This window comes from Cherax quadricarinatus, chromosome 66, assembly GCF_038502225.1.
Source record: "Cherax quadricarinatus isolate ZL_2023a chromosome 66, ASM3850222v1, whole genome shotgun sequence".
NCBI lineage: Eukaryota > Metazoa > Arthropoda > Malacostraca > Decapoda > Parastacidae > Cherax > Cherax quadricarinatus.
The window spans coordinates 11,960,503-11,974,053 of record NC_091357.1 but is presented as its reverse complement, the minus strand read 5'-3'; the positions used below and the strand labels follow the sequence as shown (position 1 = coordinate 11,974,053).

Below are 13,551 nucleotides of genomic sequence, written 5' to 3'. Positions count from 1 at the left end.
GACATACACTCAGGAATGAGAGGGAAGACACTCTCATGAAGACATACACTCAGGTATGAGAGGGAAGACACTCATGAAGACATACACTCAGGTATGAGAGGGAAGACACTCATGAAGACATACACTCAGGCATGAGAGGGAAGACACTCATGAAGACATACACTCAGGTATGAGAGGGAAGACACTCATGAAGACATACACTCAGGTATGAGAGGGAAGACACTCATGAAGACATACACTCAGGTATGAGAGGGAAGACACTCTCATGAAGACATACACTCAGGTATGATAGGGAAGACACTCATGAAGACATACACTCAGGTATGAGAGGGAAGACACTCATGAAGACATACACTCAGGCATGAGAGGGAAGACACTCTCATGAAGACATACACTCAGGTATGAGAGGGAAGACACTCATGAAGACATACACTCAGGTATGAGAGGGAAGACACTCATGAAGACATACACTCAGGTATGAGAGGGAAGACACTCATGAAGACATACACTCAGGTATGAGAGGGAAGACACTCATGAAGACATACACTCAGGTATGAGAGGGAAGACACTCATGAAGACATACACTAAGGCATGAGAGGGAAGACACTCATGAAGACACACACTCAAGTATGAGAGGGAAGACACTCATGAAGACATACACTCAAGTATGAGAGGGAAGACACTCATGAAGACATACACTCAGGCATGAGAAGGAAGACACTCATGAAGACATACACTCAGGTATGAGAGGGAAGACACTCATGAAGACATACACTCAGGTATGAGAGGGAAGACACTCATGAAGACATACACTCAGGTATGAGAGGGAAGACACTCATGAAGACATACACTCAGGTATGAGAGGGAAGACACTCATGAAGACATACACTCAGGCATGAGAGGGAAGACTCTCATGAAGACATACACTCAGGCATGAGAGGGAAGACACTCATGAAGACATACACTCAGGTATGAGAGGGAAGACACTCATGAAGACATACACTCAGGTATGAGAGGGAAGACACTCATGAAGACATACACTCAGGCATGAGAGGGAAGACACTCATGAAGACACACACTCAGGCATGAGAGGGAAGACACTCATGAAGACATACACTCAGGCATGAGAGGGGAGACACTCATGAAGACATACACTCAGGTATGAGAGGGAAGACACTCATGAAGACATACACTCAGGTATGAGAGGGAAGACACTCATGAAGACATACACTCAGGCATGAGAGGGAAGACACTCATGAAGACATACACTCAGGTATGAGAGGGAAGACACTCATGAAGACATACACTCAGGCATGAGAGGGAAGACTCTCATGAAGACATACACTCAGGTATGAGAGGGAAGACACTCATGAAGACATACACTCAGGCATGAGAGGGAAGACACTCATGAAGACATACACTCAGGCATGAGGGGGAAGACACTCATGAAGACATACACTCAGGTATGAGAGGGAAGACACTCATGAAGACATACACTCAGGTATGAGAGGGAAGACTCTCATGAAGACACTCAGGTATGAGAGGGAAGACACTCATGAAGACATACACTCAGGTATGAGAGGGAAGACACTCATGAAGACATACACTCAGGTATGAGAGGGAAGACACTCATGAAGACACTCAGGTATGAGAGGGAAGACACTCATGAAGACATAAACGTCAAGATGCTCTGTTATCTTACTGTGAGTTACAGTCTTCCATTAACAAGTAATCTTCAGCCTTCATTACCCTAAGACAAGTGTATGTACATAAGTGTATGTACATACACAAGTGTATGTACATACACAAGTGTATGTACATACACAAGTGTATGTACATACACAAGTGTATGTACATACACAAGTGTATGTACATACACAAGTGTATGTACATACACAAGTGTATGTACATACACAAGTGTATGTACATACACAAGTGTATGTACATACACAAGTGTATGTACATACCTAAGTGTATGTACATACACAAGTGTATGTACATACACAAGTGTATGTACATACCTAAGTGTATGTACATACCCAAGTGTATGTACATACACAAGTGTATGTACATACACAAGTGTATGTACATACACAAATGTATGTACATACACAAGTGTATGTACATACACAAGTGTATGTACATACACAAGTATGCACCGGTATAACTCAACAATGACTCCATGACTACGTCGTCAGAAATCTCCACGCACAATCTGAAGAGTGAAGTACAGGCACGACCCATACATAGCTTTAAAAAAGGTTCTATATGACTCTTGGAGCAGGGAGAGAATGAACCTAGTAGCAACTAGCGAAGAGGCGGGGCCAGGACCTGTGACTCAACCCCTGCAACTACAAACAGGTAAGTACACACACAGTAGTGGAGGCAGGATCCATACATAGCTTAAAGAAAAGGTACGGTAAGACTTTTGGAGCAGGGAGAGAATGCACCCGGTAGCGACTAGCGAATAGGCGGAGCCACGAGCTGTGACTCAACCCCTGCAAGCACAAATAGTTGAGTACACACACACAAATATGCACATAAAACACACGATCAACCTTGGGGTATTTAATAACCTTGAGATTAACTGCCACATTACGAGGAATCACTTCCCGTTTTTTATATATATCTACGTAATTAACCTGTCTCCTCTCTCCCCTTATTCTTAACCTCTCCTCTGGTCCTAGCTTTCAATTTTAACTCTTCCTCGTTCTCGGCTCTAGGTCCCAGCTCTAACTAGGTCCTAGTTCTCTTTAGGTCCTAGCTCTTAGGTCCTAGCTCTCCTTAGGTCCTAGCTCTCCTTAGGTCCTAGCTCCCCTTAGGTCCCAGCTCTCTCAATCCCAGGTCTCCTCTTCCTCGATGCGGGAAGCGTTAAACCCGCAAGGGCCCTACAGCTCACAGAACACACTGGACTACTGGGTGTCGTAGCTACAGAACACAGTAGACTACTGGGTGTCGTAGCCACAGAACACACTGGATTACTGGTTATAGTAGCTACTGAACACAGTAGACTACTGGCTGTCGTAGCCACTGAACACAGTAGACTACTGGCTGTCGTAGCCACAGAACACACTGGATTACTGGTTATCGTAACTACTGAACACAGTAGACTACTGGCTGTCGTAGCCACAGAAAACAGTAGACTACTGGCTGTCGTAGCCACTGAACACAGAAGACTACTGGCTGTCGTAGCCACAGAACACAGTAGACTACTGGCTGTCGTAGCCACTGAACACAGTAGACTACTGGCTGTCGTAGCCACAGAACACACTGGATTACTGGTTATCGTAGCTACTGAACACAGTAGACTACTGGCTGTCGTAGCCACAGAACACAGTAGACTACTGGCTGTCGTAGCCACAGAACACACTGGATTACTGGTTATCGTAGCTACTGAACACAGTAGACTACTGGCTGTCGTAGCCACTGAACACAGTAGACTACTGGCTGTCGTAGCCACAGAACACAGTGGATTACTGGCTGTCGTAGCTACTGAACACAGTAGACTACTGGGTGTCGTAGCTACTGAACACAGTAGACTACTGGGTGTCGTAGCTACTGAACACAGTAGACTACTGGGTGACGTAGCTACTGAACACAGTAGACTACTGGGTGTCGTAGCTACTGAACACAGCAGACTACTGGGTGTCGTAGCTACTGAACACAGACTACTGGGTGTCGTAGCTACTGAACACAGTAGACTACTGGCTGTCGTAGCTACTGAACACAGTAGACTACTGGTTATCGTAGCTGCTGAACACAGTAGACTACTGGGTGTCGTAGCTACTGAACACAGTAGACTACTGGCTGTCATAGCCACTGAACACAGTAGACTACTGGGTGTCGTAGCTACTGAACACAGTAGACTACTGGCTGTCGTAGCTACTGAACACAGTAGACTACTGGGTGTCGTAGCTACTGAACACAGTAGACTACTGGGTGTCGTAGCTACTGAACACAGTAGACTACTGGGTGTCGTAGCTACTGAACACAGTGGACTACTGGCTGTCGTAGCCACTGAACACAGTAGACTACTGGCTGTCGTAGCTACTGAACACAGTAGACTACTGTGTGTCGTAGCTACTGAACACAGCAGACTACTGACTGTCGTAGCTACTGAACACAGTGGACTATTGGGTGTCGTAGCTACTGAACACAGTGGACTACTGGCTGTCGTAGCCACTGAACACAGTAGACTACTGGCTGTCGTAGCTACTGAACACAGTAGACTACTGTGTGTCGTAGCTACTGAACACAGCAGACTACTGACTGTCGTAGCTACTGAACACAGTGGACTACTGGGTGTCGTAGCTACTGAACACAGTGGACTACTGGGTGTCGTAGCTACTGAACACAGCAGACTACTGACTGTCGTAGCTACTGAACACAGTGGACTACTGGGTGTCGTAGCTACTGAACACAGTGGACTACTGGGTGTCGTAGCTACTGAACACAGCAGACTACTGACTGTCGTAGCTACTGAACACAGTGGACTACTGGGTGTCGTAGCTACTGAACACAGTGGACTACTGGCTGTCGTAGCCACTGAACACAGTAGACTACTGGCTGTCGTAGCTACTGAACACAGTAGACTACTGTGTGTCGTAGCTACTGAACACAGCAGACTACTGACTGTCGTAGCTACTGAACACAGTGGACTACTGGGTGTCGTAGCTACTGAACACAGTGGACTACTGGGTGTCGTAGCTACTGAACACAGTGGACTACTTAACGATATCCTCATCCACCTACCAAGGTCTCCCAGCTCAGCGAGGTACCATCACATGAATTAAGAACTCCATCGTGTGATGGATGTGGCAGGGACAACATAGCCAGCTTTTGTTCCCACTCTGAAACCGAGGAAGGTAATCAGAGGTGATTGGATGCCAGTTTGGCCTTCAGGGTTTACAGCCCCACACAAGAAGAAAGCCCTAGAGAAGGGGCAAAAACTAACAATATTTGTTACACGAGTCTCAGAAAGATGTTGACCAAAGCACAACTTAAATTATCTTCCTTTAGCTGTCTTTGAAGTTATGAGAACCTAACACTTACCTGTGTTGACCTGGAGGTCATCTAGCACTTTTGGTGACCTGGAGGTCATCTAGCACTTACCTGTGTTGACCTGGAGATCATCTAGCACTTACCTGTGTTGACCTGGAGGTCATCTAGCACTTTTGGTGACCTGGAGGTCATCTAGCACTTACCTGTGTTGACCTGGAGGTCATCTAGCACTTACCTGTGTTGACCTGGAGATCATCTAGCACTTACCTGGAAGTCATCAAGCACTTACCTGTGGTGACCTGAAACTTAACGAAAATTTAACCCGGGAGGTTACAGTCAGTATTTACCTAAGTAAACCTGAAGATATATTAAGTTACCTGTGTTGACCTGAAGCTCAACCAGTATGTGTGAGGATCCTGAAATAAACCTAAATGAAGCCTTTCTAAAAACCTTTTTTAAAGGAACCTCCCTAAAGGAACGTCTTTAAAGTAGCCTTCCTAAAGGAACGTCTTTAAAGTAGCCTTCCTAAAGGAACGTCTTTAAAGTAGCCTTCCTAAAGGAACGTCTTTAAAGTAGCCTTCCTAAAGGAACGTCTTTAAAGTAGCCTTCCTAAAGGAACGTCTTTAAAGTAGCCTCCCTAAAGGAACGTCTTTAAAGTAGCCTCCCTAAAGGAACATCTTTAAAGTAGCCTTCCTAAAGGAACGTCTTTAAAGTAGCCTTCCTAAAGGAACATCTTTAAAGTAGCCTTCCTAAAGGAACGTCTTTAAAGTAGCCTTCCTAAAGGAACGTCTTTAAAGTAGCCTTCCTAAAGGAACGTCTTTAAAGTAGCCTTCCTAAAGGAACGTCTTTAAAGTAGCCTTCCTAAAGGAACGTCTTTAAAGTAGCCTCCCTAAAGGAACGTCTTTAAAGTAGCCTCCCTAAAGGAACATCTTTAAAGTAGCCTTCCTAAAGGAACGTCTTTAAAGTAGCCTTCCTAAAGGAACGTCTTTAAAGTAGCCTTCCTAAAGGAACGTCTTTAAAGTAGCCTTCCTAAAGGAACGTCTTTAAAGTAGCCTTCCTAAAGGAACATCTTTAAAGTAGCCTTCCTAAAGGAACGTCTTTAAAGTAGCCTTCCTAAAGGAACGTCTTTAAAGTAGCCTCCCTAAAGGAACGTCTTTAAAGTAGCCTCCCTAAAGGAACATCTTTAAAGTAGCCTTCCTAAAGGAACGTCTTTAAAGTAGCCTTCCTAAAGGAACGTCTTTAAAGTAGCCTTCCTAAAGGAACGTCTTTAAAGTAGCCTTCCTAAAGGAACGTCTTTAAAGTAGCCTTCCTAAAGGAACATCTTTAAAGTAGCCTTCCTAAAGGAACGTCTTTAAAGTAGCCTTCCTAAAGGAACGTCTTTAAAGTAGCCTCCCTAAAGGAACGTCTTTAAAGTAGCCTCCCTAAAGGAACATCTTTAAAGTAGCCTTCCTAAAGGAACGTCTTTAAAGTAGCCTTCCTAAAGGAACGTCTTTAAAGTAGCCTTCCTAAAGGAACGTCTTTAAAGTAGTCTTCCTAAAGGAACGTCTTTAAAGTAGCCTTCCTAAAGGAACGTCTTTAAAGTAGCCTTTCTAAAGGAACGTCTTTAAAGTAGCCTTCCTAAAGGAACGTCTTTAAAGTAGCCTCCCTAAAGGAACGTCTTTAAAGTAGCCTCCCTAAAGGAACGTCTTTAAAGTAGCCTCCCTAAAGGAACATCTTTAAAGTAGCCTTCCTAAAGGAACGTCTTTAAAGTAGCCTTCCTAAAGGAACGTCTTTAAAGTAGCCTTCCTAAAGGAACGTCTTTAAAGTAGCCTTCCTAAAGGAACGTCTTTAAAGTAGCCTTCCTAAAGGAACATCTTTAAAGTAGCCTTCCTAAAGGAACGTCTTTAAAGTAGCCTTCCTAAAGGAACGTCTTTAAAGTAGCCTCCCTAAAGGAACGTCTTTAAAGTAGCCTCCCTAAAGGAACATCTTTAAAGTAGCCTTCCTAAAGGAACGTCTTTAAAGTAGCCTTCCTAAAGGAACGTCTTTAAAGTAGCCTTCCTAAAGGAACGTCTTTAAAGTAGCCTTCCTAAAGGAACGTCTTTAAAGTAGCCTTCCTAAAGGAACATCTTTAAAGTAGCCTTCCTAAAGGAACGTCTTTAAAGTAGCCTTCCTAAAGGAACGTCTTTAAAGTAGCCTCCCTAAAGGAACGTCTTTAAAGTAGCCTCCCTAAAGGAACATCTTTAAAGTAGCCTTCCTAAAGGAACGTCTTTAAAGTAGCCTTCCTAAAGGAACGTCTTTAAAGTAGCCTTCCTAAAGGAACGTCTTTAAAGTAGTCTTCCTAAAGGAACGTCTTTAAAGTAGCCTTCCTAAAGGAACGTCTTTAAAGTAGCCTTTCTAAAGGAACGTCTTTAAAGTAGCCTTCCTAAAGGAACGTCTTTAAAGTAGCCTCCCTAAAGGAACGTCTTTAAAGTAGCCTCCCTAAAGGAACGTCTTTAAAGTAGCCTCCCTAAAGGAACGTCTTTAAAGTAGCCTCCCTAAAGGAACGTCTTTAAAGTAGCCTCCCTAAAGGAACGTCTATTAAAGAACGTCCCTATAGGAAAGTATCTTCAAGGAGCATTCCTAGCGGAACGTGCCTGAAGAAAAGTATGTATAAGGAGCCTTGACACTAACCTGTTGTGCTCCTTCTCGCGGGCGAGCTGCTCCACGTAGCGTTCCACGTAGCGCTCGCGACCGTCGGGTTCGCGACGGGCCAGGCGAGCCTCCATGCGTTCGAGGCGTTCGCGCAAGTCCACCTCGCGTTCCCGGCTCGACTCTCGCGGAGGCGGCGGCGGCCGCAGCTCGCGCGAGTTAGGCTCCGGTCGGGCCTCAGTTTGAGGCTTCAGGTCTACTTCGTGCCGAGGCTTCACTTCCGGCTCCATTCGGAGTTTGAGATCCGGTTCCATTCGGAGTTTGAGATCCGGTTCAATTCGCGGTTTGAACTCTGGTTCCATTCGGGGCCTCGTGAACTCTGGCCTGAAATCAGGTTCGAAGTGCGGTTCACTGACGGTCTCCACACCCTCCTCCACCTCCTGGTCCAGTTCCATCAGCCTGGCGTCCAACCTCGGGTCCGGGAGACCCAGAACCCTGAGATCCATCACCCTGGGGTTTAACAGCCTGGGATCCATCACCCTGGGGTCCACTAGCCTGGGGTCGAAGCGGGGATCCCCTAGGAGCCTGGGGTCGGCCCGCGGGTCGATGAAGCGGTCGGAGACGCGGTGATGGAGGCGGTCCAGGGTGCGGTAGTTAATGACAGTGTCCCTCGCCTCGTTCTCCTTGTTCTTCTTGCTGGAACGAAGCAGCGAAGCGTACTTGCTCTCCTTGTTGACACTGTAACACCCCCAAACACGGTCAGTACACACTACACCTTGGTAATACATACCGACAAACTGCTTTAGAAAGTCGCGTAAATAAACACTAGGGTATATTTATTCGAAACGTTTCGGTCCTGAGACCTTGATCACTTCTCAAGGTCTCAGGACCGAAATGTTTTCTAATAAATATATCCCAGCGTTTGCATACGTGTCTTTCTAAAGCACACTACACCTTCCAAATGGGGTTACGAGGAACGAACCTCAGGCTTCGCTACCCTACACTCACTAGATCTTGTGCCTCACGACTAGTAATCTCCAGGGTCGCTGTACCGCGGTTTCGAAACCCCGTTACCCCATTTAGACTCTTACATTCGTTTATTACGAAATTTTGATGCACACTTTACATCTTGAAACACAATAATCAGTCTAGTGGCACACTGCGAAAATCCAACCAAAACCCACTTTGGAAAATTTAAACTTAAGAGATATTTGTACTTTTCTCGGCCTCAATTTAAGTGTGAGTAGACTGAAGAGGGCCTTGATGTGTCGTCGAAATATAGAGACTTTTAAAAGTTTGAGTTTTCTTTTTCCAAAGTGGGTGTTAATTAGATTGTTGACCGCCCCCCTCCACCAAACACACACTAAATCACATGAAAATCCTAAAAAATGGTCCCAGTTCTCTTCTGACTATCCACTGTCCGTTTCTTATATAAACAGTTCCATGTTTTCAAATAAACAACGAGTGAAGTTAAAAATTTTAATAGATCAAGCAGAAGTCTACATTTTCAACTTTCATGGGACAATGTAGACAACAGGACTCACGAAATCATAACACGACTGCAAACAAACCACAGAACTGGTGGGGCCTGAACCCATGGCGAGTGATTTACGCGCTCGCTGGCCTAGTGTTTTACGACACACTTGTCGTGAGTTCAAATCCCACCCGTTCTGTAGTTAAGCAACAATCATATTTTGTATTTTTTTACTGGGATAGTCACTTGCGAAGTGGTCCGCAGGCGTCTGTGGCCACAGGCATGGGTTAGACAACATGAATTAGATATATATATTTTTAGGAACCCTGTGTTGGAGACAAAACATAGACAAGAGGGCAGGGCAAGAACGACCCTGTCCTCTCTCACCTGGAAGCTAGAGGTAATAGGGAAGGAGGGAGAAAACAGGTGAAGGAGGGCAGAGAGATGGTATATGGGGGAGGGTATTAAAACGTTAACAAGGGGGTTTAACGTTCCTCTTGGTAAATCACGTTGTACAGATGAAGCCGGAGGTGTTACTGCGAGGTCGCTCGTGCATATAGCGAGATTATAGGTCTTTACAACCTTGTAGAGATGTGGCACTTCAAGCATAGGTCTACACAACTTCAAGGATAGGTCTACACAACTTCAAGGATAGGTCTACACAACTTCAGGCATAGATCTACACAACTTCAAGGATAGGTCTACACAACTTCAAGGATAGGTCTACACAACTTCAAGGATAGGTCTACACAACTTCAGGCATAGATCTACACAACTTCAAGGATAGGTATACACAACTTCAAGGATAGGTCTACACAACTTCAAGGATAGGTCTACACAACTTCAAGGATAGGTCTACACAACTTCAAGCCTAGATCTACACAACTTCAAGGATAGGTCTACACAACTTCAAGGATAGGTCTACACAACTTCAAGGATAGGTCTACACAACTTCAGGCATAGATCTACACAACTTCAAGGATAGGTCTACACAACTTCAAGGATAGGTCTACACAACTTCAAGGATAGGTCTACACAACTTCAAGGATAGGTCTACACAACTTCAAGCCTAGATCTACACAACTTCAAGGATAGGTCTACACAACTTCAAGGATAGGTCTACACAACTTCAAGCCTAGATCTACACAACTTCAAGGATAGGTCTACACAACTTCAAGGATAGGTCTACACAACTTCAAGGATAGGTCTACACAACTTCAAGCCTAGATCTACACAACTTCAAGGATAGGTCTACACAACTTCAAGGATAGGTCTACACAACTTCAAGGATAGATCTACACAACTTCAAGCCTAGATCTACACAACTTCAAGGATAGGTCTACACAACTTCAAGGATAGGTCTACACAACTTCAAGCCTAGATCTACACAACTTCAAGGATAGGTCTACACAACTTCAAGGATAGGTCTACACAACTTCAAGGATAGGTCTACACAACTTCAAGCCTAGATCTACACAACTTCAAGGATAGGTCTACACAACTTCAAGGATAGGTCTACACAACTTCAAGCCTAGATCTACACAACTTCAAGGATAGGTCTACACAACTTCAAGGATAGGTCTACACAACTTCAAGGATAGGTCTACACAACTTCAAGCCTAGATCTACACAACTTCAAGGATAGGTCTACACAACTTCAAGGATAGGTCTACACAACTTCAAGGATAGATCTACACAACTTCAAGGATAGGTCTACACAACTTCAAGCCTAGATCTACACAACTTCAAGGATAGGTCTACACAACTTCAAGGATAGATCTACACAACTTCAAGGATAGGTCTACACAACTTCAAGGATAGATCTACACAACTTCAAGGATAGGTCTAACACTCTTGTAAAGACGTATCACTTCAAGGATAAGTCTTCACAACCTTGTAGAGATGTGTCACTTCAATTATGAGCCTACAAAATCTTGTAGAGATCGCCTACCGTCTATCAAGGCTGAGGGACTGATCACCTCAAACTATAGTCGCCTGTACATTCGACTGAAGAAACGTGCTGTGCAGGCGAAACGCTTCACCAATAAAGATACCTAGGAGTTACACATGTGTCATAGTCATCAACTTTCCTGTATCGTACACCACGAACGCTATGATCTCCAGTTATATAATTCAGGGTATACATCCTGTGTGGTACCTTCTCAAAGACCTTCTGCTAGCAGAGATCCACTGCCTCTCTGGATGACTTTCGTTGTCCCAGTTTTTGTAAATTCACCTGAAAAACTCTAGTTAGTTAAGACAGCATTTTTTTTAATCGTGAAAAGCGTATCGGTTTTGGGGTAAAAAGATACCGTCTTTAATTAAGCTGAAAGTGGTTACCATAGTTTACTCTCGGTGTTCAACTTACAGGTCATGACTGTCAGTTGGTGTGTGTCTGACAGCTGGAGTAACATTAGATAGTTTTCAATCACACGTAGTACTTTGTATGATGGTAATTTACTCACAGATAAGGCCAGATAAAGTAGGAATAGAAATACAGAAAGGGAGACACTGATAAATATACGGACAGAACGAAAGATAAATAGAGAGAAAGAGAGAGAGAGAGAGAGAGAGAGAGAGAGAGAGAGAGAGAGAGAGAGAGAGAGAGAGAGAGAGAGAGAGACAAAGACAGGTGGAGGGCTGGGGTGGGTAGCCACACAACTCAACACACTCATGGTTTTTTCCTGCACCGGCAGAGAGAGAAAGAGAGAGGGTGTGGAGCAAGGGTTATTGTCCCTGTCTCTCAGTGGTGCTCTCTCTCTCTCTCTCTCTCTCTCTCTCTCTCTCTCTCGCTCTCTTAATTATAAGTCTACAGGCTACAGAGAAGGATAACAAAGCTTGTTGATTTCATTAACAAATATGGAAACGCACAAGTCAGTTCACGATCAGTCAGGTGATGCAACACAAACGTTGACATGTACACAAGCACTCTGAAGTGCAAGATGAAACTCAGAAGAGAAACTCCGGGACAGGTGATGCAACACAAACGTTGACATGTACACAAGCAATCTGAAGTGCAAGATGAAACTCAGAAGAGAAACTCCGGGACAGGTGATGCAACACAAACGTTGCCAAATACACAAGCAATCTGAAGTGCAAGATGAAACTCAGAAGAGAAATTCCGGGGCAGGAGATGCAACACAAACGTTGACAAATACACAAGCAATCTGAAGTGCAAGATGAAACTCAGAAGAGAAACTCCGGGGCAGGAGATGCAATACAAACGTTGACAAATACACAAGCATGCCCAAGAAGCCTTTTTTGAATAAGACATATGAAACACTGGCGCATATATCTTATTCATCAATGTCTCGGTAATGTATGCCATAAATTAGAACAAAGCCTTTACTCTGATGTCTTTGTTCTGGGTAGAGACTTTTCATGTCTTGAAAATAGCTCTTCTTACAGCTGCACGTCGTTTTAATAAATTGTTTTTCTCTGCATGCTTGGTCAACATGGCCGTCAGAGTCACGTCTTTCAAGTCAACACAAACGTGAGTAGTGGAGCGTCTTCTGCAACGTCATGAAACACTGGTGACTTCCAGTGAACCCAGAATCCTTCCCAGGGCTGGTTGAACCTTATACAGAACTTCGTAGTATCGTTTACAGTGCTCGCTGGAGCCCTGTAAGCAGCAGTATGTTAACCTAAAACTACACAAATAACCCACAGAAGGGAGAGAGAAGCTTATGACAACGTTTCGTTCCGACCTAAACTATTTAGAAAGTCTAAGTCGGGATCGTAACGTCGTGGTAAGTTTCTCTCTCCTATGTGCGAGTTATTAAATGTATTGTTCCAATCACGGTATTGTGCCTTTTTCTTCTTTAACCTAAAACTGCACCGAGGACTTAACGGTATACATACACAGAAGAAGGTCTTGAGGAGTTCCCCGTTTCTAATCCCGAAGGCTGCCATTATGTTTGCCAAGCTTGTATATGCTGCTGATGTTACTATGTTTCTGTGAGCTGTGGTAGGCAGGTTTGATGTAAGGTTCATTCTCCGCTTAATGCATGGAGAGAACCTTGTCTAGTAGAACCCTACGCTTACACAGGGTACGTTCAGCTGACTCTTGAAAACTTGTGCTGATTTAGATCCCACAGCATCCGTAGGGACACTATTCTGGTTACCCATAACTCTGAGGGACCACACTCATCATGTTTGAGGGACCACACTCATCATGTTTGAGGGACCACACTCATCATGTTTCAGGGACCACACTCCTCATGTTTGAGGGACCACACTCATCATGTTTGAGGGACCACACTCATCATGTTTGAGGGACCACACTCATCATGTTTGAGGGACCACACTCCTCATGTTTGAGGGACCACACTCATCATGTTTCAGGGACCACACTCATCATGTTTCAGGGACCACACTCATCACGTTTCTCCACTCAGTTCACTATTTGAACTTACTCGGTATTTCCTGTCAGTGAGCCAATCACTCAACCAGTTCTGGAAGACAGTCTA

At 44.4% G+C, this 13,551-nt stretch overlaps 1 protein-coding gene across 4 annotated transcripts in view; it reads right to left on the bottom strand.

Annotated features, from left to right (window-relative positions):
- The window catches only part of LOC128704138 (uncharacterized), a 448,075-nt gene that overhangs the window by 398,966 nt on the left and 35,558 nt on the right, over positions 1-13,551 (bottom strand). For all 4 annotated transcript variants that reach the window (XR_011393848.1, XR_011393847.1, XM_070099084.1 and 1 more), the window contains exon 2: positions 7,651-8,346. Coding sequence is in view for 2 of the 4 variants with exons in the window: in XM_070099084.1 (XP_069955185.1) it covers positions 7,651-8,346 (696 nt within the window). In the remaining 2 variants the exon portion in view is untranslated. The remainder of the gene's footprint in view (positions 1-7,650; positions 8,347-13,551) is intronic.